Below are 25,833 nucleotides of genomic sequence, written 5' to 3'. Positions count from 1 at the left end.
TCCTTTCTGTTAGTCTCTTCTCTCTCTCTCTCTCTCTTTCAACTATCAAGGTTGGATCCAATTGTAATGGTGACTCAACTTTTAAGTGCATATTTAATGGCTACCCAAACAATAGGTTTCCAAGGGAAAGGTGCCCCCATTATAGCCTAAAATAATGCGGCCCCTAGATCTGTCATCGGCTGCAATATTGGTGGAGCAACTTTAATTCAAACATTATACGTTAGGAGAATCAATAATGTAAAGGCTTATGCAATCATGCTTCCCATACCAACAAAAGTCACAATACATATTGAAAAAATATGTTGATATTCTTTAATTGTATTTGAATTGGTACATCAACACAGCAATAAACTGCGAGCGGAAATGAATCAAAAATGCAATGCCTGTTTTTTTTTTTAGACAAGCCAAGTAGAGGACAAAATACTTACACAGGCACATACAGATATCCACTTCAACCAACACTATTTCATGAGACTCTTCATGAAAGACATAAGTGGATATCTCGCATGCAGTCAAGATAAATCGATGCATCTACATTAGAGCCCGACTGATCAGTGTGGTCGATAAAGAGCCATTATTTAACTTTTTTATGACAGCGGTTATCTGCGATTATGCAGATGTGTCATGATGGTTAACCACTAAATTGTTCAGAAATAGTAAATAGCACAAACATGCATTGTGAGCTTGCAGATTTTTTATGTTAAAGGACCACTTCACCACTTTTCAACCTATCTTCAACCTATGGTCCTTTAAATATTCTCAAATGGAACTTTGGTTTCAATTTGAAAGTTTTTCAAATGCATTAGAAGGTTGCGTTTGACAAAATATCGGTAATTGGTGGTGTAGGACGCTCAAACTCGAGATAGGCATCGGACCCAAAACTCTGGTGGTAACGGCCAGGCTCTTATCTACATCCACATAAAAATAACATCATTGGTCAAGACAGAAAATACAAGGTTGCTTATTTCACAGCCTTCTTCAACTATGTACAGTGCATTGTACAATATGACTGTGACAGGCATGACAAAAATAATAGTAGCGACTCAGCGAGTGTGAGTGAGTTTGTGAAGATAGCCCTCGTCTGACGATCGTCATGCCCCAGATTGTTGCGAGTGTGAAGGAATTCCCTTCATGGAACACAATGTTCCTGTTTAACATTCACAAGCAGATTCATAACAGCAAAAACATTTGAAAGAACACTGATATCCCCTGATAAACATCAGGAATTCATTTACATTCAGTAGCATAGTCTTGGCTGGTGGGTGCGATAAGCTCGTATAGGAGCTCAACCAGTTATTTTTTTGGAGTCACACATGCGCCTGTGGGTCTATGTATGTATGTATGGTATTTAAGGTAACCGTTCTCCATAAGAAATTTGCCTGTTTTGTTTTTTTTGGCATTTAATTTTTGTATTTTCTTTTTTCTACACTTTCAAATATAGCAGATCTACAAGCTCATACTACGTATTACAATATGACACATTGTGAGCTTGTAGATTGTCTAGTTTGTAGCTTATCTATTTTCACTATTGTCGACCGTGTACAACAAAGTATAGAGTCGAGGCCTAGGTTTGTTTGTGGTTAAAACATTGTGTATTAGCTAGATGACTATAGAACAATTGTCCTACAACTTACTTTGAATTATTAAATTCTTCTCAAAGGAGGACATGATGACAATTTTACATGGATGCATATTTTCCATCAGTTTTTCTTTGGAAAGATAGACATTACATTAGCTAAATCAGCCAAATAAATAAGTCAAACTACAATGTGCGTCAAGAAATATTTTTGTTTTGGCTTGACCATATTTATTCTTTTTTTGTCTCTAAGTGGAAGCCACAACTGTTTGTGTCAAGTGCTCGTCTTTAACGAGACACAGCAGTACATCATCAGTGTGCATGAGTGACTTAAATGAGCAAAGATGCAGCCAGCTGGCAACAGTAGATTCTCCAGGCCTCATAAAGCCTCATTCATAACATTATGTAACTGTACCCTCCCCCCTTTGAGGCTGGACCACCACTCCGGTGGGTAATTTCCAGGCCAACTGGCCTGTGCCTAAATCCCCACACTTAACCAATTATGCAAACCATAATTGACAGTTCGCCCAGACATCTTAGACACCAGACATCGCTCTTCTACTACATTTCTGGGGGCGTGTACTATAATGAGGCTCTACTTTGAAAAAGCATTAATTGCAATGCAGACAGATGTCTATATTCATATAGGAGGGTAATTAAAGTCATTTAACAACAGCACAAAATACCAGAAGCAAACAGAAAGTGTAAAAAAATAGCTTTAGTTTTTTTTTCTTTTCAGAAGAACACTAAATTTTTCTGTTCAATCTATTATCTTAAAATATTTCATCTTGATGGCCAATACAAGAAAGTTAATAGACTTGCCACTCTGCTCTGCGGAGTGTTCCATGGTCTTATTATTGCACATTCATAATTCACGAGAGCAAATTGTATTCTGCAAAAGCATTGGGAAACATTGTCTGCAAACATAATGTCTGCTATTATTGAATCCATTAAGGAGTGCTGAATTGGACTATTTCTCTAGATGAAGAGAAGATTGTCCTCATTTCCTTCTCTACTGTAGAACTCCAGAGTGAAAGTGTAGCTCAGCTCAGCCTTTAGAAATGTTCTTGGATGAGAGGCGAAACACCACGAAGAAGCTGCTTTATGATGTTCCTTTACATATGCATTAGCTGCTGCCTCTCAAAAGTTTAGTGGTGACATGTTTGAGTTAATTATATAAAATGAGTTCCAATTTACAGTAATATAATTGTGATCAACCCCTGCACTGTTTCATCCTGCGACAACTCGTGAATTAAATTACTAATCGGTATGTTACATGCACAGGCCTAACCCTGTCATCTTATTCCTGAACCTAAATTGCAGAAATGTACAATTTACATTCAGCAACAATATCCAGGGTCCAATGTTACGAAGTGATACATAAGGCAAACAGAAGCTTGTAATAGCTGTTCTGAATGCTTAGCCACGAGAACACTCAATTAAGACTTCGTTAAATTGAACGCCACATCCTATCGCTTATAAATTAAGTACGCCCAGCCCTCATAAAATAATAAATTAGCACTTTTACAACGCCTAAGGTACTCAGACCTGATGGTACATTCAAGCAATGAGTTCATGAATAAACAAAAAATGTGTGCTCTAGTGCAAAATACTCCTGACCACCAAAGACAACTGTATACTGTAGTTTACAGAAAACACTTCTATTGTTTCATGTCTTTTCTCCCACAAGCTACCTGTATAGGTTAGGCTAAATGGAGCAAGTTACTGAACCACGTACTGATTTGACAATCATTGAAAGAGACACTACTGTAAAATCATTCACATGGAAAACAGATGCTTCCAGATGGTTGCCTTACACATAGATAACCGAGAGGGTCATCATTTCTGAACATGTGTGTGTTTCACATTTGAAAGTTGTAGAAAAGAGATCCAAGCCATATTACAGTATCTGTAGTTTAAAATCCTACTTAGTTGACCAGGGTTTTGCATAGCCTATCTACAAGGCAAGCTCACAACACAATGCAAAGCAAAGCAATACGCTGTGAGCCTGTAGATCGGCTATTTCTGCAGAATGTGCACCCCCAGAACAGGGTGCATGTAGTTAATGCATGTTGTTGGCTGAGGTCGGTTGATAAACTGACACGGCAGAGTGATGGGATATCATGTCACACGTTAAGACAAGATATTCCCATAACCAGAATGTCATAGGTTTTCATTGCCACCAATTTTTCTAGCTAACCCTTTCAAACTGACCTGAGCTATGCACTGACTGCATCTGAATGCACTGTTTCTCAGCATCTGGGGTCAGGGGCCCACCAGGGGTACAAATGGATGCTTACAGTCTGTAACTAAGAGAATGTACAAATGCTGTACCCCCTGTTGGTCCCTGGACCCGAGTTTGACAACCAGTGCTCTGAATGATGAATGTGTAAATGGATTTATGCAAATAAATACCATCAGAGAGATGTGAAAATAATGTCATAACCCTGAGGTTAACCTTTGACCCCAGTGCTCTGTGAAGTATGATCAGCCCTCCATATGACAATGTTATTCTGGGAATATTGACACTAAATCCAACAGTAGACAATTCAAATCCTAGATCACCAACATTAAAAAACAATTACTGTAAATACGAGATCGGGCTTCTTGACAACATCCATGTGATCCTATCACGGTGAAATAATGTGTTGCTGGGAGTACAAGAACTAGGTTAACTCCCCAAAGCAAAACCAATCTTCCTCACAGTTGTCTGGTAACCTGATTTCAAGATCATTCATGTTAATGTTTCATCTTAAATGTTTATGTTAATGCTAATGTTAATGACCACTGATATTAATTAGCGTAATTAGCATCAGCATGAGTCAGTCAGAGACAATGGGATAATGCTCTCATTGCACCCCTCCTACACATAAAAGCATTTCTTAGTGCAGGGTCAGAGCGTTGTGCAGTTTAGAGATTTATTGTCTTGGTCAAGGACACATTGACCGCGCTACATATCTCTGTATTCTGTAACTATAGCCTCCATATGACCCTGTCACCCAACTTGACCCAAGATCTGGCAATGGTAGTTGGCAGTTGGCACAAAATGGTCAACGCGTTCCTCACTGACTTTGGGTTTCATGTGAGTTAGCCTGAAGTAATTCTTTTGCAAGGCATTGTAAGCGTTGCACAATGATTTATTTTATAGTGTATCTACCCAATGTCTCACAGACTCAAAAGGGAGAACGGAGAACCTAAAATATTCACATTGTACTGACAGAACCACTACATATATTTTAACATTCATTACATAAGTTCATAAGGTTGCATCGTCACTATTAACTACAGAAATGACAACTAACTGTACATCTACCACAAATATAAGTAAATAATTCTTACACTTTTCATCAATATACTGTAATATTCTACAATTGGCTCCAGTTCTGAGTTTATGCTTCAACGTCAGATTGATCCCTTTTTTTGTCTTTGACAAAAGTTGTATTTCAGATGGCAATGATAATAAAAACGAGTCTCAAGTGATTTACAGCCCCTCTTATTTGAGGTACATTCATGAAAAGTCACAACATCAAGTTATCATTAAAGTTGCCCTTGGTTTTGTATGTTGCAGCTCAGAGACTTCAAACTATGTTTTTCCCCACTTGCCCTAGTCTCTATTTATTGTTTATTATTTTACATATTTATTGGTTTAGGGGAGCTTGGGTTAATCTTTATAGGTTGTAAATATTACAGTATAATACTGTGCTGTGCATGCACTTTTTCAAATGTAGACAATGTATTTTAAATACTATTTGCTTAGTGTCTGGGCCCCTATTCTTAAGCTTCAGATAGCTTATCAGGGTGTCCCATTTCACATATCTCGAGTGGGTCTTTTATGAATGTACTTGTATTTTAACTTTTTTGTATGAATAAACAGAACTGGAAAATGGAAAAGAACCAGAAATGCACCTTTGACTATGCTTGTACAGTTTTCATCCATTTCCAAGCGGATTCAACAGAACCATTGATGAGATCCATGTGGTGGATTGATTTTTAGAAGAAACGCAGACAAAGTGACGTTTCCTGGCACCGTTTTGACCTCTGTTTCTAATTATACCACGTTTGGTACTGTAGGTCTGTGTTGTACCAAATCCCCCCCCCAGGGGGGACATTGATTCTGACAGTCTGGGACAGGAAGTGACCAGGTCACCAGTCTACATGCTGGTGGTAAGGTGACTTGAAATGGAATGTGTTTCGAGCTAAACACAAATAAGTGCACATGTGGGGTAGGTTTGGCTGGTTTGACTAAAACAGCAGCAACAGACAATACTTTGTCTCCTTGTTGCACAATATCTGTCCGCGGGCAAGGCAGGAAACAGTTCTCATCCCAGGCTCATTTTCAGAAAGCATCGTCTTAGACAACTTTCTTTGTTTGTATCCTGAAACAAACAAATACAACTGACCATTTGCTGGATCCCTCCCAGGATCTACTGTAATCTACCTTTTAAGCATCTCGCCTGGTGCTCTCGTCCAGAGCAACTTACACAGCAAGTGCTTCTATTCCTGGCTCGTACATTTGCACTTGCATTTCAATCTGAAATGTTAACTTCACGCATGCACGCTTTCCTCCGCAAACCCATAGCTAGGTGAGAAGACTACTCAGCTTGTGGTTTCTGAAGGCCATTGGCTTCCGTGTTCGGGTTGTTGAGGGCATCCATGGCTGTCTGATCAGCCTTCTGCTCGTCAATAGAGCAGTTGGACACAGCGTTGGCCACCATGCAAAACTTGCGGAGCAGGATCTCCCTGAGGAGAAGGTAGACCCAGGGGTCCAGGATCTGATTGAGGGAGGCCAGGCGGATAGCGGCGAGGAAAAAGTTACAGTCTAGGTGGACGTCCTTGCTCAGGGCGAGGGCGGAAGAGGAGGAGGCGGGGGAGCGAAGTGACTTGCAGTGATGGGAGGAGGTCTGGGTGGAGATCATGCTCAGCATCAGCACCTTTGAGTGAGAAAGGTAGGGACAAAACATTGGAAGAGATTGTAACAGGAAATCCATGGTTGGTAATGGTAGGTAGTTTTTTGTTTTTACAGAGAGACATACTGTTTGTGAAATTGACTTTGTCACACAACCCTTTCAACTACAGTCACTTGGCAAAATGGCCATGGATATTTTCCGTTGAAAAATGTGTTGTCATTTTTGTTGCGTGCTGCTATGTTGGAAGCATCAGCATGAGATGATAATTGCAAGTTCTAGGGACTTGTGTTTGATTTGCATGTAATCACAGTATTACCATATGTTATTGTCTAATTACCATATGGTCTCTATAATCTCTATATCATAAGGACCCACTACAGACATAAAAACAAAGCACAATATAATGAATGTACTTGAAGAACTGTGAATAGATCTGCATGTTTTTAAGCTGTGGTTACCATACCATAACTTTTACAGAGATCCACAGTAGCTCCGGTCCCATTAAACACACAGTAGACTTTATGGGTACCGTCATTAATGTTAAGAAATCTAAATAATTTTAATGATGTGTGACTTTTCAAATAAGCTACAATAAATACATAGTTAATGTGACTTGCAGATAGGTCTGGTCAAGCCATTGCCTGTGAAGTTAAGCGGGGGAAAAACGAAAAAACTATGTTCTATCTATTATTCACATATTTGATCAGTATTGACTTTATAGGCACTCTCTTTAATTATGTTGCTTATTTTATTATTTTATTTTTCAGTTTGTGACATTAATGAGTCATCTATCTCAGTGGCCACGCTTCCAGGAACAAAACAGTGAGTACTGTAATGCCATTCTGTTGATAGTTTACACATTCACTTCACCAATCACCAGTCATGTGGTTTCTATTAATATCCTGTGGGACTATTACATGTATGTATGACTGACAGCATATGAGCTCATCACACACTGTGCAGACCCCCCAAACAGGGCTCAGCTAAGTGGATTCACATAATGGCAAAACAGCCTCTCAAAGGAAGCATGCAGGACTGTGTGCGTGTGTCACAGTGTGTGTGTGTGTGTGTCACAGTGTGTATGCCACACAGTGTGTGTGTGTGTGTGTGTGTGTGTGTGTGTGCGTGCGTGCGTGCGAGAGAAAGAGAGAGAGAGAGAGAGAGTGTGTGTGTGTGTGTGTGTGTGTGTGTGTTGGATGGGAGGGGGGATGCAAGTGCAAAGCTTAGTTAATTGCCTAATTAAACTATTCTGTCCATAAAGCAGCTCTTAAGTTTGGCTCGATGCTAGGCCTAGGCTATAGCAACCTGCAGCTCAAACTGGTATAAGTGGCTGCCACAAATTAACAGTCTGTGACACATTGTGATGTGATAGCCATCAGACAAATCTATTTTAGACCCACTGACCTCTAGTTTGTGAATCATGAGTAGGCTTATTAATCAGCAGAGCAGTGTCACTGACATTTACGCACCATAGTTCAAACATCAGCCATTTATATTTTTTATGTGATTCTGTATCGATTATGTACATTGAGAAGTGAAATATCCATATATCTTTGCAATAGCATGGCGTCTTACTGTTTCTACCATGCAGGACTACGTCAAGAAGATATGTAGACACTATCGCGTATGGAAGTTTGGAACCTACCAGTAAAGGAGCCCAACATATGAGCAAGACGCACATAATCCCCATCAGCTGAATGACAGTCTCTGTGGTGAGTCGTTCCCACTGTTTAGAGGACTGAGAAGTGCCAGATTTGGTTTTGCAACGGACCACTAATCCCCGTATGGTCACTACGTTGCAGGAGAAAGTTACAAGCAGAGAGAAAATCCCAAGCACAGCGAACGTGATGGCGAAAAACATATTGCCCGACACTTCTCTGTCCCCGGTGCTTATGAAGCACCAGGTGCCCGGCCATTGCAGCGTGTACTTCCCGACACCTGCCACGGGTAACAACGCAAAGAGAAACACAAGACACCAGATGACCGCCAAAGTCTGCTTGGTCACAGATGTCTTCATGTGATTGGAGTACCAGTGCGGACTTGTTATCGCCAAAGCCCTCTCAATGGCCATGGCACTGGCCAGGAAAAGAGGACACAGGCCGAAAGTTGTCATGACCACGCCGAAAAAAGCGCACAGTCTGCCCGAGGGGTCGATGCGTTCCCATTTTAGGCCGGCTCGGTAAACTGATATAACTATTGGACTTGTCAGAAGCTGTCCGAAGAGATCTGTCAGCGCCAACGATCCGATGCAGAGCAAGAAAGACCTTTTACGCAGATTCTCCTTCTTCCTGTAAGACATATACACCAATATGAGAGCTAAAGAGTTCCCCACCATGCCCGTGATCATCATAGTAATTGGGAAACCAACCGAGACCGATCCGCAAACGCCACTTTTGGTGGCATTGCTGTCGCGTAACGGTTTGGAGACGTTAGTGTCCAGCATCTCTCCCAGCGAACTCTGCAAAGTGTTCAGGGAGTCACAGTTTTCCGAAGTCATCCTCTCGTTGATGATAAGCTTATACACAGCAGCACATGTCCACTGTACGAGTCCCACATGCTCCAGTCCTCCAGACCAAGTTGCTTCAGCAAAACTGTTGCGCGTAAAAGCGCGTCAGACCCTTTTAAGCACTGGAGGCGGTACTCCTTGGATGCGGTTGCGCCCAGTGAATTATAAATGCTTTGCGAAACGGTTCCGTATATTTCAACAGTTGAGGGGTATATAGCATCAAAATCATTTAACCACTTTAACCCTAAATATATATTTGATAATAGCCGATCTACAACACATGGCAATGTGATATTGTCTGACTGGATCTCTTGTGACGTGTGGTGAGCTTGTACTGTAGATCGGCTAGCTATTTTCAAATAATCTTAAAGAAAATTTGGATTTTGGACATTTTTAACAAAACAAATCGTGTATGGGTCGGCCTCTCTCTGGTCCATATAGCTGCAACGCATTAGAGCTATGTGGAGTATGGACCTATAGGGTCGGCCTGGTATACAATATATTTTCAGACTTTGGTCTGCGCCCCAAAAGTAGATACTAGGCTACATAATTAATTTGGGGGTCCTTGACATATGGAAAAGTTTGATAACCATATTCAGATTCAGTAGTAAAAACTAAACACGCACGCTTGCGCTCACTCAGTCACGGATGATGCTGTGGGTTAAAAAAAAGGACAGTATATTGCAGCACGTGGATTAATTTCAATTGCTGAGATTACATTTAATAAAAACCTCTCTGAGGTAGACTATTTTATTCAACCGCAACATAAAATAATCAACTTGTAGTCAGGTGATGTGACGTGGTTCACTTATACAATGTCTTATAAAATGAAGCGAAAATCTAACTGCGCATGTTGCTAATTAATTTATCATTAGTAGGTCCACGCGCCTCTGTCCAAACTATCCTGCTCTTTTAACAGAAAGTACAATGGTGGCCCACCAAATTCAGCCCAATACGGAGAAATAACTTTCATCTGCCTATAGTCAATTTTATAAACTAGGCCTGTTTGCTCATTTTCTTGTTTCAGAATTCCCCATTCCAATTGCAGTATGATGGGGGGTATAAACGACAAAACTACTTTTGGGGGGCTCATATCCCGCCTCAAAAAGAAGTTTGTCCCCGAGAGGGCTATACCTACAGGCTGCATGCATCGTGTATGATGTAGGCAAAGGCATTATCCATAGATCGGCATCAACATCAACATGGTCCATGACCATGTAATGTTGTAAATCAAATACGGGAACTTTATTCGATGTGCGCTCAGTTTTCCCCTCCGTTATTTTGTCGTGCACCTGCTGTGGCCCTACCTAATTTTAGTTGGATTAGCTACAGAACAGAACAGCCAAATTCACCTCCCCTCTGTCCCAGGTTTACTCATCTGCCTCCCCTCTAGCCTATTGGGTGTAACAAGTGCCACCTCTCGACAAGAACGAGAAAGGCAAGACATGATTTGACCAGAGCTGTAGTAGTAGTGTAGGGGTGTAAGCAGGTTTGGCTTGAGTTAATTGTCAACGACCATAAACCTACAGAAAAATATTAATAGTTGACTTAATTTTTATGCTTCAGTTTTATAATAGTTTAACTTGACGTATTTTGTCAGCTGTTGTACCATGGCCTCGTCTCCCAACCCTTAAACAATGAGTTAATAACCTTAGGATTGTACAACCCATCTCCCAATAAGGCTCAAGAAAATCAGGGATGCCGGCGCCTGCCCCCGATGGGCTACAAACATAGGTCCCAACATGATGTGGTTAATGACTTATGACACCTAAACGCACGCATGAAAACAATGAAAATATACCAATCAAATTGTGCACCACAGATCCTTATTACCAATAATCGTTATGACAATATTAAGTAAAAAAGAAAATCTGGCTTTTTCAACTTGGCCATACATCGTTACGAAGCCCCTTCTTGGGACATATAATAATACACTAAATACAGACTGCAAAAGGCTACAAACAGAACAGGTTACATTATTGAGTTTAAGCTACTGTTTTAGGTCTACACCCTTTTAGGGAAAAAATGTTAAGAACAAAAAATACTTAAGACAGGAGTTTATTTGTCGTTTACATGGTAGTTAATTCATCCAACAAAAGACCCGATAACCACATTCTATAAATGCTGTCACTGAGGAAATAATTTGATATGTTTAGAGTGGCTGCATATTGCATTTTATCAGTTTTTAGCTTTACAAAACAGTTGGCCGAAAATGGTAAATTTCATGAAAATCTCTTTACAGGCATTTATTGAAAATGTTTTCATTCTCAGAAACGTGTCTTATAAGTCTCAACATTGAGAATGTGTATTTTTAATACCAAGTTAGAGAACATGTTCAAATTACTGCCCATTAAAAACACTTATCACAAAGAAAAAAAGAAATACTTACCTTCAACATAAAACAAAGAAAAGTGATCACCAAATCAAACTATGAACAACTATTATCATAGCATTTTTTCAATTATATCTCAAAAGGCAGATGTTGACACCCACTGTACAGTGAGCTTCCATGGGACAAGATATTTTTAAATCCATACAAAACTAAATCGCCACAAGATGAGTGGAATAAAATGTAATGCTATACCACGACAGTCATCAAAATGGGCTTAAAAAAAAGAACAAAGTGGACACAACCTCCTCATGGCAGAATTGTTTCTCTTACAGGATCAGACATTAATGTTTATCAGACATTTAATATACTCTGGGATGTAGGCGGCGTTAAAAAGGCAGAGTGTAACAACAGGTAACAAGAAGGGAATGGATTCACCGTCTTTCTTCTTTTCATCGATATATGATGTGTACACTACAGTACTGCAAGGTTGGGATTATAAAGAACAGTATAAATGAACTGGCTGGGTTTGTTTACTTTCCTTTTTCTTAGAACACAACATGCACTTGTACTAATGGTTTGTTTTCCTGTTTTAACTTTTAAGGGCTGTTTTTTTCTTTCTTTTTTGAACTGGAGCCAGAATGGGATGATCCGGAGGACTGGCCGCGGCGCCTGAAATCACACAAAAACAACCACGGGAAGCAGTCAGGTGAGGAAGCTCAAGTTATCGAACCTGCACTTATGAACAACATCAGAACATGCACAGCGCAACACTGATATGGAGATGGTAAAACTGTAAAATATATAATTTTCAACAATCCCATGAGCAACATAATGAGGGAAGTTAATAACAATAGTAAGAGTACACCACTTGTGGTATTCCACAGAAACCCCAAACCTTTCGGACGATTGGGATCTAGAGCGCTTCCGTTTCTTCCCACCAGATGAAGACCTGGATCGACTGCGCTTTCCGCTCCTCTCTGGCGAGGAGGAGGGCGAATGCGACCTCTTCCGGGGAGAGGAGGGCGAGTGCGACCTCTTCCGGGGAGAGGAGCCCTTTCCAGACCTCGAGCTGGATCTTTTAGAGGGATAAACCAAGTAGGGAAGTCAGTGAGGCTGGGGACACACCTCGAACTGGGACAACTCTTTTATCAAGCTTCACTGAATTGGAGCACTGACATAATGCTTCCATTGTACTGGAAGGCATTTTGACCCATGCTCTTTGAATTAAAGAGAATAAAATATGACCCATGGGTAGTTTTCAGGGCCTTTCAAATTATGCTGACATCACTGCTCAAGGCAACCTGGTCGGCAGGCCAAGTCAGCACTTCCACTCGGACGCTTGATAAATAAAGACCCAGCTCTCTATTCAGGGCTCTGAGGCTTTGCAACATCAAAGATTCAAAGTCAGCAGATTAAAGGGAACTCCAACATCTGCATTATTGATAGATAGTCCTAATTATACCCGGCCTAACCCTAAATTAGTCAGGTGAATAGGAACCAATTGAATAATTTACAAGTTGGCATTGGCCTTATAATTAAAAGTAGAATTGATCTGCATTAATTGGTAGATAAGGAGAATGTGGTGTTCTCCCTCCTGTACTAACGCACGGTGGACTCCGGAGGCTTCGGCCCAGATACATACACTCTCTTTTAAAGCGAGAGAATGCATGTCACCTCAAATCACCTGGATCGGGACCTGGAGCGCGAACCAGATCTGGAACTTGAGGAGCTTCTAGAACGGGATCTGAAAAACAGAAAAGACCCTTTTCCAATATCTTCTGAACCAGTTGAAATGGGAGGAATTACACTGTGGTTCACATAACAATGGATCAAGTTTAACAATTACATTTGTATTAATCTACAGCACCATAACATAACACACTGCACAAGTTTCAGATTTTTAGCAGCGTTTTTCCGTCCGTTTTCCGAAAAACACGCCCAGTGTGCAACCACCTTTACTCCCAAGATGCATATCCGTAACGAACGAGTAAATGTGCTGTCTAATGAAAATGCATATAGTTAAAATTCCAAAATAAAAATGAAGCAGTTTCTTTTAACTGAACTACTGTATACAGTTCTACAATGAATCCATCGACAACGTGAGCTCTCTTCATTTGAAGTCATAATACACACAGCGCTGAAAACCAAGAACAAGGACGGACTTTGCATTAACAAATTTGTATTATGAAAGGAGATCATTCACACAAACATGTCTTACAAATAAAAAGGTAAAAGTAGAACATCAACACCACTACAACAGGACATTTATAAAAAAATGACATGGATCATTTAAGTTAGAAGGAAGATTGAGCTGATACTGACATTTTGCCTGGAGTTACCCTTGACCTGTACCCTTTTACCTGGACCTGGACCGGGAACTGGAGCTGGAGGAACGCGACGACGAACGAGAGCGAGACGAGCCAGAGCGGCTGTCCTTGCCGTCTTTGCCGTCTTTGCCGTCCTTGCTATCCTTGCTGTCCTTGCTATCCTTGCTGTCCTTGCCATCATTGCTGTCCTTTTTCTTCTTCTCTTCTTCTTCTACTACTTCTTTCTTCTCCCCCTCGTCACTGTCACTGTCCAGTTGGTACTTAGAGAGATCGCCGTCTTCGTCGTCGTCATCATCCTGAGGATGGTTGATTGATTCGTTACATTTAGGGCCGGGTGCAATAACCGCGCTTGTGTACGGCACACCGCAGTATCGAGTTCATAACTGCGATTCTTATTTTTTCCATTTAAAATGTTATCCCACGATATTGTAACCCATTTTTCAACCAGTGCCAATTTGCCTAAGCCAGGGGTTTTTAACTGGTTATGAACCAGGGACCACCACTGACTGAGAATCAACCTGGGGACCACTGCTGTGTTGGGAGGATATTGGGGGGATATTGGTGTGGTGTGGGGGAAAATATTAAACTCATGTTGCTGTTCATTGTAACTTACTGTAAGCATGAGCGAGCAGACACGTGTGATTGATTATGGGCACATTTCCTTATAATGGTGACTCAACCACGCAAACCGGTACGGGTTTCCCTTGAGATTCTAAGTCCCTTTTCTGTGGAAGTTCTTGACAGTCCGACTTCCCAGTAATCCACGTCATCATGTCACCAGGTCATTTACTGCACTTTTTCTCAACTTGTGGTCAATACAATAAATTAAAATACAAATCTTCACTTTCCTACATTACTAGAGGCATGGTCAGGGACCACATGCAATACCTTGGCCTAAGCTGTAATACTCTCCCTCTGCCAACCTGGGGAGACCCCCGAATTAAGCTCACACTTCCTTCAATGCACGAGGAGTGAGCAGGCCGCTTACTACACCCCTTATATGATTATTATATATTAAAAAAATTACATTCAAAACAACTTTTGAGGTCTAAAAAAATACATACCGCCCCAGCCCTAGTTACATTGTGGGATTTAGAGTGTGCGTGACCGATTTGTGCTACGTGTTTGATACACGGGAACCTAAAAGTAAAATCTCCACCATTTCTCTAGTGAGAAAAAGGTTGATTGCATAGTTTATCATCTGTAAACTAAGTAAAAGCACCGTTTGGGTTAACTATTTAAATTCATCACATCTGATTGCCAAAGTCACGGTTCTGAACCTAGAAGCATTGAGATTTTTACAATGATTTCATTAACCCATTTTGGGTGGGAAACCCATCCGACTATCTGTCTGGAATCTGACACTCTTCCTGTCCCGTTTTAAACAGATCCATTGCACTCGGGATAGAGATGTGTGGCTTCAGCCACTGAAACTCACATCTAACTTGTATTTAGAAAGGTCTCCCTCTTCATCATCCTCGTCCTCCTCATCGTCGTCATCTGCAGCAGCAGCAGCAGCAGAAGCACCCTTTGCTGATGGTTCCTTCTTGTCAAGTTTCCGGAACTTTTTCTTTTTCCTCCCAAACTGTGAAACAAGACAAAAATGCTCTGCACAAGTTGCTTGGCACAATGTCTTTGAAAACAGTGAACACTCGCACCAGGCCCGGGAGAACTAAATACCTCCATGCTATTCATCCAGGTCCATCAGGTTATTAATCACTTGGGCAAGGATCTGAACATCCACTGATTCATTATCATTGTTTAGAAAAGAGACAGATAGATCTCTATTGATCTTGATTCTTGCTAGGGATGGATAAATACAGATAGGGGTAAGTGCATTGGGGTATTGCAATTATATTCTATTTATCATCCCAATAACACATGCCTTATCAGTGAGGAAAACTAGATATGATGTTCAGTTGATTTTAATGATTTAGATGAGATGGCTTTGAAGACAGTACAATAAATGACCATCATCTCTGACCAGAAAAAGGAAGACCCTTTTAGCGGTTCCTGCTTTCACTCAATAAGAATTATCCTGAATACATTTTGAGCATTTTATTTACGTTCTATATAATTACAGTTCAGTCTATCACCAACACTATGATTATTATAACGGCCTCTAACTGAAGTAATAGCTCTGCCCAAGTGCTCATTCTAGAATTGCATAATTTAACGATTTACATTTAAATAGGACCACTTTCAATGCAAGATAGTATTTATTATCCCCACGACAGAAGTTTCAGTAGCGGCATTCCATATACACAAGAAAAGTAGCCTCTACTTTGAGGATGGGAACTACCAGTACCCAGTGCAGTGTTTTCTCGGAGTTCCACGAAGACATGAACAAAAAACATTCCATCAGTGCCGAGATAACTCAGGATTATGAACCGTCACTGTGGGTGTGGCACGCTTATCCGACACACCAAAGGTCCGACATGCGGAAATTACCCATCGCTCCAGACATGCATTCATTGGTCCGACGACCGGCATGCATTGCTCTGTGCTTGCAGTTAGGTTAGGGGTAGGTTGTCTGGTCTAATGACAGTCGGACTGATATGTCGGAACTAAAGCCTGTATCCATGGCACTGAAATGGGTGTGTCTGCGTCACATATATTCGGTTGACAAATGAGCAAGTTTACTCATTTGCCTCCCATGACAGTGTATCTCAATGGGATTTCACCATACATAAAGGTTCAAACACAACAACATCCCCATTCCCCTAATTTGGAGAAGGTAGTACACTGGATACAGACAGTTGGCTTAATTAAATGCAATTGTCTTATTCTTATTTTTTTTAAGATTTGCTTTTAGTTGCTTTTTTGCCTTTATTGATAGTTATTAGTGAATATAGACAGGGACGTGGGAGATAGAGAAGGGGAGAGACATGCAGTAAAGGTCGGGAGTCGAACACGCGACACGCTGTCAAGCCAGAGCCTATATGTGGCATGCACCTGGACCACAAGGCCAGCAGGCGCCTAATTGTCTTATTCCTAATGTGGAAATGTTCATTAACTTTAAGGACTATGGCCATTATGGCAATAAATATTTTTCATATAACTAATATCAAGCTTCTATTCTTATCCAACAGACCTCCAGGCCATTAACCCATTCTGACCGGGCACCCATTTTGGTGTTGGCATCATGTTATGCTTTAGCTATTGAAAAATAGCAGATCTACAAGCTCATAGCGCGCCACTGAGTGGCGCGCTACGAGCTTGTAGGTCTGCTATTTTTGAAAAATCAAAGAACGACTGACATTTTTAGAATCTGATCTCAGGTCAGAATGGGTTAATCAGACCATAGTGTGTGTCCAGTGGAAACCTCGTATGAATCTGATCTCAGGTCAGAATGGGTTAAGGGGCCGTTCCACTAATCTTATCCGAGGGACAGGCCTTCATTTTCCCATATATCTGCTAAGCCCGAGTCCCTCTGTTTTTATGGAGGTATTTCCAGAGAGAGGGGAACAGCCTAGGTCGGACATCCTGTGCTCTGTGTCTCTCCATAGGATCCCACTCACACACACACCTCTGTGTGGAGTAGTGTATCCTACAGGTAGACACAGAAGCCCCAGGATTTCTATTTACCCCCAGGTACAGTACTATGAGTAGAGTAGGTTACTGCCAATAAGCATTGTTGCAACAGAGAAATAATCTACCCTGGGCTCGAAATTGCGACCATTTTGGTCGCAAATGCGCCTGAATTTTAATCTGTGCGATCTAAAAATATAACTGGGAGCACCAGTGCCACTGCATATAATTGCTGTAGTGAGACAAAAAAAAAATAGCATCTCATACCAACTGGCTTGTAGGCCAGTGGTTCCAAAAGTGGGGTCCGGGGACCCCTAGGGGTCCTTGAGGGAGTTACAGAGGGTCCTCAGCTAAATGATAGTTAGGAACCAAATGGACCCTTATGGGTCTGAAACTCTGAGAGTGTACATACTATGGGTATACCAATTTCCCTGTACATTTGTACACTCTCAGTGTTAAATTTACTTTGATTTTGCAATATACAGTGGGGTCCCAGAGATAGAAATGGGGAACGGTAGCCTAATTCAGGTCAAACTTGAAATGAAAATGGCTGAAAATCACTGCTAGAGCCGTAAAAATCTTTTATGGGGGACCCTGGCATATATTTTCAATTTGGGGGTCCTTGACATGAAAACGTTTGGGAACCACTGTTGTAGGGTATTATAATACCAATAATGAATGTAAAAAATCGATTACATATTGGTGCTCGTAAAATGTTGGTGGTGCTCCTTCATTCTGAATTTGGGAGCACCAGTGCTACCAAGTAAAAAAGGTTAATTTCGAGCCCTGCTACCCAATACAAATTTCAGAATGTCTGTGTGCCATGACATATAGAGAGGTGAGGAGAAGCGATGGTCCTTGCGGATTGTTCAAAATGTGCAATAAGTATTGTGCTACGTTTGAAAACTACAGTAGTTATTCTGCAGGACAACTATGCCAGTGCTCCACCAAAACAAAATAAACGTTGCAGTTGCACCAATGAAGTGCTTCACGATAAGATATAGAAAGCAGCATCATCATATCATCCGTTGCACGTTGTATTGTGCTGTTCTAAGTGAAGTACAATCAGGGTTTGTGCAATAACAGCTGCGGTTAAGGGTGTACTGAGCAATATATGTCATGTGCAATAGGGATTTGTGCAATAACATGAAGTACGGTTATGTGTGTTTTGTTGCATTAGCTTTTATAGTTTTATATTCTAGTTTATGATGCACTGATCGGTTGGCACTTTTTAAATGTCGTTGTACTTGTTGCAATGACAATAAAGATCTATCTATATCACGTGCTGCTTGTTATTTCCATTTGATTACTCCTAATAAATTGAGTGGACCTCAAACTTTCTCAAAACTACCGATTCCATATCAACCGGTATATTCACCTCATCATATTCACCATCAGAGTCTTCCCGCTCAATGTATTCCACATTCTCCCTTTCATTGAAGCCTCCACCATAGCCTGAAAATAGAAAACAGGATAAACAAAATGGGGAACTGGTATTCAGAGAGAGAAATTAAGTTCAAAGTTGGAGTTTAGTTTACCTGTTCTCTCTTCCAGCTTGGCATATTTGGGTGTGTTGCACATGTTGCACTCTGACCTCCTGGCCCAATTCACATTGCCACATCTTCAAGAAGGAAGTACAGGGTAAATACAATTAATAGATCAGAATATAAGCTAGTTTTTGTTAATTGACCAACATTGTCATTGACAAAAATGCATGTACATGAAGCTCCAGAGCTTATTTCCATTGTGGTCTTAGCTTGAAGCACAATGTATACATGTAAATTTGTAATGTCTAGCATTGTTAACTTGTAGCACAATGTAATAGTGTTACCACCAAGTCAAGATAACGTACGTTTTACATTGCCAGTCATTTGCACTGAAAAGGCCTCGACTTTTCTCAGCCAGAGTTTTCCCAATCTCTGTCCCTCCGGCCTTCATCATCTTTGCCTCTGTGGTTTTCTCTGTACAAAGATAGGAGAGCATTAGTAAAAGGTGTCATTTGAGATGATGGGCATCATGTCTTGTACTTAATGCTTAGGAACACTCAAGTGTCTAATGCATTACCCCGATTGCATCTGTTACAACTTGTCCGCCTCGCAAAGTTCACATTTCCACACCTGCAAGAGAAGAGCATAAATCAAAATAGCACCAATTACTTCAGTCCGTACAGTGTACTGCTACCAATCATACAGTCTTCCTTCTAGCAACAACTGTGGCAAGAATAACATTATTAATTGTACTTTTGTCCTGACTATTATCTAGATTTGCCAAGTCCACAAGTAAGCTCGCAGATCTGCCACTTTGGGCGAATATTTCCACCAGAAAAGTACTGATGATGGGGTTCAAGTGGTAAAGATAGCTTTAGGCCGTCACTGGTGTTGTTTATGAGCAAGTGACTTGCAATCTGATATAGCAGAGTAGTTGAAATCCTTGGCTGCTACTACTACTACTACGACTCGGTCCAAAACACCCATACTGCTGACAGGGTAACGTAACTGCATGCCTCAGCACGTCACGTTACATATAAGATATTTTAAGACCGGTTAGTCAACATTCATGACATTTTTCACATAAAAGCTTTAAAATATAATCATATGACAAATGAACAATAATATCAGCCTGTGGTTCATGAATATAAACGTCTGTGGTTCATGGGTTTTAAACTTGGGATCCAGTGCATCAGCCAGTTTGGGTTTAACATGTACGAGGCTGAATTTGACACTTCCAACAACAAAATGTTTACTGCATTATAATTCAAGACGTGACGAGGCCTGGGAAAAGAGACACCTTTAGAGACATTTTCAGGAGCAGCTGGCATCCCCACGTTATGCTAGCGAACAGTAGCCTGCGGTGTAGTAGCCAGCATGATGATAACCCCTACAGCTAAACATGAAGCCCGAAAGTGACTGTTCCGTTTGATCCTGAACCGATACTTTGCAGGAATTTAACAAAGAAGACTAAGGTTTGCCGCTAACTAAAGCAAAAAAGTCAAGTCAACGTGTAACGACAGGCCTTTGGAACTAGGCTAGCCAAGTAGCTAGCGTTAGCGTTGTAGCAGCTGCACAGCCAGCAACTTAACTGTAACAAAAATGACTTCCAAATCATGCAAATAATTGCCAACCGGGGTATGTAGGTTTGCTTCGTAATGTGTGATATGCGAACGGCGCTTACTTTTTATCGGGACAAATCCAGTCCCCGTCGCTAACTCGAAAACTCTTCCCCGACGACCCGGTCCCACTCCCAGCAGAAGACGACATGTTTATGTACGCTAAGCTAACTAGCTAACACGCTAGTTGTGTGTGTGTGGCACTGGCTCAGTCACTGTGGGAAGAGTTCACACAATGAAGAAAGACTAGCCTATGCAAGATAGTACCCAGTCCCCACCCCCCTGGCAGTCAGAGCGAGTAACTACACTTCATCATGTATGTTTGTTTCTATGATTTAAATATTAGCATTTATTTAGGCACAGGAAAGTACAGGTAGTTGGTGGAAGAACAGGCAGTTGTAAAAAGAAAGTACAGTACAAGCAGTGGTGGAAAAAGTACTCAATTGTAATACTGCCATGTAGCCCCATCATATCATAAGGGTTGCAAAATCTGTGAAAAATGTGGGCATTATTAAAAAAAATATTCCTAAAAATGGAGCTGGGAACGTCTCCCTTGGTCCACCCATTCCTGGGACATGTGAGAATGGTCATGTGGAGAAAAAAAAGAATAAAAATAAAACTTGTATGGGATCACTCTATCACTAAACGTAGGTGAAATTCACCCAAACACCTGCCTGTATAAAAAACTGGGGTGTGGGCAGGGAAACAATAACAAACCTACCTTCTATGATGTCACTGAGCATCATGAAGGTACTATAAGACCCACCTCAGACATCAGCAATATTATGAAAATTACAAAAATATAATCGTCCGGGTGAAAATCACCCAGGTTTAGTGTTCTAGGGTTAGACCCAAGAAAGCAAGAGGTCCTTACCGCCCTTCATACTCAATTCATCGAAACATTTATGATATTATACAAATATACAGTAGCTACTATGCAAAAACATGATATAACATTAAACAGTTAGAAATCAAAAATAATATGTACAGTAAACAGGCTTTGACCTTTTACTGGGGCCAGTTTCGAAGTGCAGCCACCTGTAAGTGGTAACTAGTGCTCTTTGAGAGCGGTTTTGAAGGAGAGTAGGGATTCACATTCCACATTTTTGTGGCATAGGAGATCGAATTGAACCCCAATGGGTTGAACCCTCTGGTGTTGTGGTTGTGGACGGTGTTGACGTTTTTGGAAGTAGTTTGGTACATGGGTGTTATAATAATAGGTTCTCAACGTTCATGGCGTGACCCCCACCACAATAATCATATTTGAACTTGGGACGCCGCAACCCAAAAAGCATTTGGAATTGTAGGAGTTGAGGCATGACATTTGGTTTGACAAATATTGTGAAAATAGCAGATCTACAAGCTCACAATGCACCGCAACCAACGCATGCATCAGGTCAGAACCTCATGGAGATCCACAACAGATGAATATTAGGTATTTTTGTGAGCTATATCCATCTTTAAACTGAAGTCTCTTTAGCCCAGGACGCACCTGTTCCATTACTGGACCAATCATTTGAAGATAAGTTTGAACATGGGTGAAGAGCTTCTTTAACCACTTCCAGTACAAATCTACCAACCAAATCTACAGTATAAGCTCACAATGTGTTGTGATTCCATGCATTGTGAGTTTGTAGATCTACTATTTTGTACTATTGCTATTGGTTGGAAAAAACTCTGCATTCATATTAAAATGAAAATGTACTTTTGAATTTGTACTTTTGAATCCATAAGCAACTACGCTACTCCAATACTTTCACTTGTACTTGAGTGATATTTGACTAGGGTATACTTTGACTCAAGTACTGTCCACAACAGTAGCATGTGCAACAGTGGTGGGAAATTACCTGAAAACCAACCAAAGAAAATAAAAGTTTATGTAGTGTGTGGGTGTAGTGGTAGCTGTAAGTAGCTCCACAAATGATATTGCAATATATACATTTTAGCTATAATAAAGAGTTACAGGATCCTCACCCACCACCCCAAAGGTTTAGAATGGAGACTTCTACAGGCCTTAGAGATGGTCGCCCTTGAATCATTACACTTATGATGAATCAAACTTTGGAATTTGCCAATAATGCCATTTATTTAGCAGTTGTTCATATACCGATATTGTAAACATGTACACATACAAAATACAAAAGACCACCTAAAACATACAAACACAGAACCCCCCCATGCTCCCCCCTTAGGCTCTAAAAAACTAAATCAAAACAAAACAAAGTAGTGCAGTAAAGCAGGACAAAATACAGATTTAGGCAGAGACATCTCCTTTTTACTTCCATATACTTATATAATAGTTTTCATACTACCAACAGTGCCTTAGTCGGACACAGTTCGGAACAGTTTAATTAAAGGAAAAGTCTTCAACAAAGTCTACAAAGGGACTCAGTCTCCAAGCCAAAGTTTTTGTGGGCACTGCATGCCACTCTATATTAGATTTTGATATATTTTATTTATGGCTAATGTGTTTTTTCCAGCGTAGTCTTTCATGAAGAATTACGCCAAGGAAAGTTGTTGATGTAACCAGAGTGATTGGGTCATCTCCTACAGACAGACTTAAGAAAAGAAAGATAAAAGAAAAGAATGAAAGCGATTTTTGGAACCCACGATGATCAGCATCATATGTTGCAGTTCCAATTGTGTCCACTAGATGACAGTTAATGTCAACTATTAACTCTTGCACGGAGTGTAGTGTAGGGCAGATAACATGATCGGTTGCTTGTTGTCAAATTTGCTTGCAACAAACATTTTAGTGAGGGTGTGGTGTGTGTGTGTGTGTGTGTGTGTGTGTGTGTGTGTGTGTGTGTGTGTGTGTGTGTGGGGGGGGGGGGGTGTACTGGCAAGACATCTAATTATTCTAATATGAGCAAGGCATAAGAGACTAAACAGGCTTTGAGAATGGAGAAAGTGATTGGTACCAGTTGTCTGGCTGTCACTCACTGTCCCTGTTGTTAACATATTTACATAGATTAATATTTATTTCGAATTGTAGAGAGATATTATTCATGACTAATTCTCAAACATTTTCATCTCCTCAACGAACCCCTGTGCTGTTGTATTTGGCAAGCATAAAATCAATCTGCTATTTTTGAACAGCCAAAAAATAAATAAAATAAGGCTCAAGTGCTTAAAGTTAATCCTTTCTTATTTTGCTGGGGACACCCCCAGACCCCATTTTGGGAGCCAGTGATTTATTACAACAAAACTTAGTCACGAGGATACTCCTGCAGTTGGAGACTTTCATGCCGAAATCTGATATACCAGTCTCAAGATTCATTCAAGATGATCTTCATTGTGATGATCTTCAAGTGGAAAATAAACACCTCAATGTGTCTGCACTTTAATAAAATAAAAACAAAGATACTCCAGTGTCCATCCTAGCCAATAAAAAGCTGTATTGATACAGGGATATAGCCTATATATATTTATTTATTTTCCAAATCGATTTAATCTGCAACAAGGGACTCTGAACCTCCTTCCAGAGGGCAGTACTCGCATGTAGAACATGGGATGGGTCAGTAAGCATCCTATTGGCTTGCCTTAGGGTAGCCAGTTTGTAAGCAGACGAAGCACATTTTTAAATGATTTCACTTTAAGTCCTTATAGTTGACAAAAAGATCATATTCTTTACTGACTTCTTTGGGGAAAAAAGTATTCAGTTTCTTTTTCAAGACTGAAGACTAATGATAAATTATTCGCTTCCTTTTTGGAAAATAATTGTGCTAATGTATAGTGTACACTTAGTGTACAGTAGCTTCATAACAGGGGAGTATTATTTGGGAAGTAGAGTCTCCATTTCTTGTCAGGAGCCAAAGGATGTTAATGAGGAGGAAGTAAAGCCTTTGAAAACCCTTTTAACCCATTCTGGACGAGAACCCCTTTTGGTGTTTTATGCATTATGTTACACTAGCTATTGAAAAATAGCAGATCTACAAGCTCATAGCTCTCATAGCGCGGCACCGAGTGCAGCGCTATGAGCGCTATGATCTTTGTGAAAATGTGTCGCAAATCTTTGAATATATATTCTTTCAGAGCGAACGTTTTTAACTCAAATCTTTGCTTCTGGGGGGGGGGGGGGGGTCCCTGGAACAACATATTTTCAGATGGGGGTTGGCGGCCAATTACATATATTTTTGGGAGTCCTTGACATGAAATTGCAGAGGACGACTGACAGGTTTAAATTAGTTAAAAATCACCCTAGCCTAGGCGGCCTAGCCTATATAGCCAGTCTGATGTCTGTCAAAGTCAAAGTGTCCAGGAGGTGTCTGTCACAGCTGGTCTGTGACCCTGTGTTCCTCCTGCTGTTTCAGCCAGTCTATTACTGCATGCTCTCCACAGCACTGCGTTCCAGTTCCTCCTCTCGGGTTTTTTTGTGGAGGGCAAAAGGAGATTGTTTGAAGCATGTCCTTAATGCTTTGGACAAGACAGGTTCATAAAACTGAGCAGACTTGAGATGAACCCAACAAGGATTTTTAATCATACAGCGTTTTAATCATCAAATAATCTGTGAAGGAAGACATGCTTGATTTATGATCCTTGGGGGGGGGGGGGTAGCGCTTCTTAGATGAGATTGTAACTCAGCCTCGTTCTGTCACAGGAAATGGCTCATGGACTATCAGCATGATTTTAAGTGCCATCGGGCAGAGCCTAAAAAGTTTGTTGGCGCATAAAAATATCTGCCGTTGCTATATGCACTGTTATTTGATGATGAAAAGCCGTTCTTTGTGGGCTCTGTTTACTTCATCTTTAAGTTATTTTTCATGGAGGAATCATCTTTTCATCTCGGTGATAGCGGAAGGAAGGAAGGAGCCAGCTTCGCTCAGAGGTTTCAGCTGAGGAAGGAGTTTGGCTCTCAACATCGAGTGGAGAAGAATGAGGGGAGATAGAGATATGAACCAAATGAAGCCATGAATAACACATGAGGAGACACTGCCAAAGCCGTGGCGTGTGTGCCACATGGATGGTATCGCCATAAAAGATTCAGTTGGAAGTCAAGAAATTACACAATTAAATACATTCTGGTGACTTGTTCGGCCGCAACGCTTTCCTTCCACCCGTGGTCTTTTCCATGCAACTCCAAGCCGAACTGGCTTGAGCCTGGGTCAATATCGCCAAAGAGAACAGATTTTTCATGGGTGTCTACTTACAGTACTATAGACATCGGCTAGACTGATGGGTTGAGCCTGATTGTGGTTTCCAGGCTGGTGGCCCATTTCCTGCTGAAAGTCCACAGCTTTCACACACAGCCACATCTCTGACAGGGGGAGACAGCCATGCGACGCAGGTTGGGATGGACCTACATCAAACCACCCGGGCTTTCCAGCGTTGACAGATGGTTGGGGGGGGGGGGGGGGGGGGGAGGTGTACCTGGAGAGGGGGTTGGGGAGATGGGGGCGTTGCCTGCTCCTGGAGGTTGCCGTTCTCCAATCTCCACCATCTCTCTAATATCTCAGCATCATGATTCAGGTGTAATCAGGATGGCATGTATTCCCAACATGCAAGTGAATCAACAGCGGGGCTGTTAGTTAACTGGATTTGATTTGAT

The 25,833-nt window shown here is 41.0% G+C and overlaps 2 protein-coding genes across 3 annotated transcripts; both read right to left on the bottom strand.

Annotated features, from left to right (window-relative positions):
* Window positions 1-310: 310 nt before the first annotated feature.
* Window positions 311-9,038, bottom strand: ptger3 (prostaglandin E receptor 3 (subtype EP3)). 2 transcript variants are annotated; one of them, XR_013964521.1, is made up of 3 exons: window positions 8,129-9,038; window positions 4,106-6,507; window positions 311-3,923 (listed from the first exon to the last, which is right to left on the bottom strand). XR_013964521.1 is itself a non-coding variant. In XM_080770398.1 (2 exons), exons 1-2 carry the CDS (start codon window positions 8,978-8,980, stop codon window positions 6,169-6,171), a joined length of 1,191 nt encoding a protein of 396 aa, XP_080626524.1. In that variant the 5' UTR covers window positions 8,981-9,038; the 3' UTR covers window positions 311-6,168. The 2 variants fall into 2 exon arrangements, 1 of the variants encoding a protein (XP_080626524.1); XM_080770398.1 differs by having other exon boundaries at window positions 311-6,507.
* Window positions 9,039-11,031: 1,993 nt separating this feature from the next.
* Window positions 11,032-20,487, bottom strand: zranb2 (zinc finger, RAN-binding domain containing 2). The gene is made up of 10 exons (XM_080771142.1): window positions 20,351-20,487; window positions 19,244-19,296; window positions 19,032-19,140; window positions 18,718-18,800; window positions 18,558-18,634; window positions 15,087-15,233; window positions 13,682-13,944; window positions 13,006-13,065; window positions 12,217-12,396; window positions 11,032-11,990 (listed from the first exon to the last, which is right to left on the bottom strand). Exons 1-10 carry the CDS (start codon window positions 20,434-20,436, stop codon window positions 11,918-11,920), a joined length of 1,131 nt encoding a protein of 376 aa, XP_080627268.1. The 5' UTR covers window positions 20,437-20,487; the 3' UTR covers window positions 11,032-11,917.
* Between the last annotated feature and the right edge of the window lie 5,346 nt (window positions 20,488-25,833).

Source organism: Protomyctophum bolini (genome assembly GCF_963924005.1).
Source record: "Protomyctophum bolini genome assembly, chromosome: 8".
NCBI classification, from domain to species: Eukaryota; Metazoa; Chordata; class Actinopteri; order Myctophiformes; family Myctophidae; genus Protomyctophum; species Protomyctophum bolini.
This window is presented reverse-complemented; position numbering and strand designations above follow the sequence as displayed.

Bases quoted from the DNA above. Each gene is read 5' to 3' on its own strand.
- ptger3 (XM_080770398.1), bottom strand. From the start codon at position 8,980: ATGACTTCGGAAAACTGTGACTCCCTGAACACTTTGCAGAGTTCGCTG. The intron at 6,508-8,128 runs GTAGGTTCCAAA...TCTCACTCAAAG, and splicing joins TATGTTGGGCTCCTTTACTG to GTGCTGATGCTGAGCATGAT.
- zranb2 (XM_080771142.1), bottom strand. From the start codon at position 20,436: ATGTCGTCTTCTGCTGGGAGTGGGACCGGGTCGTCGGGGAAGAGTTTT. The intron at 13,945-15,086 runs GTGAGTTTCAGT...AACCATCCTCAG, and splicing joins TTTCTAAATACAAGTTAGAT to GATGATGACGACGACGAAGA. The intron at 11,991-12,216 runs GTTTGGGGTTTC...GTGTGATTTCAG, and splicing joins AGATCCCAATCGTCCGAAAG to GCGCCGCGGCCAGTCCTCCG.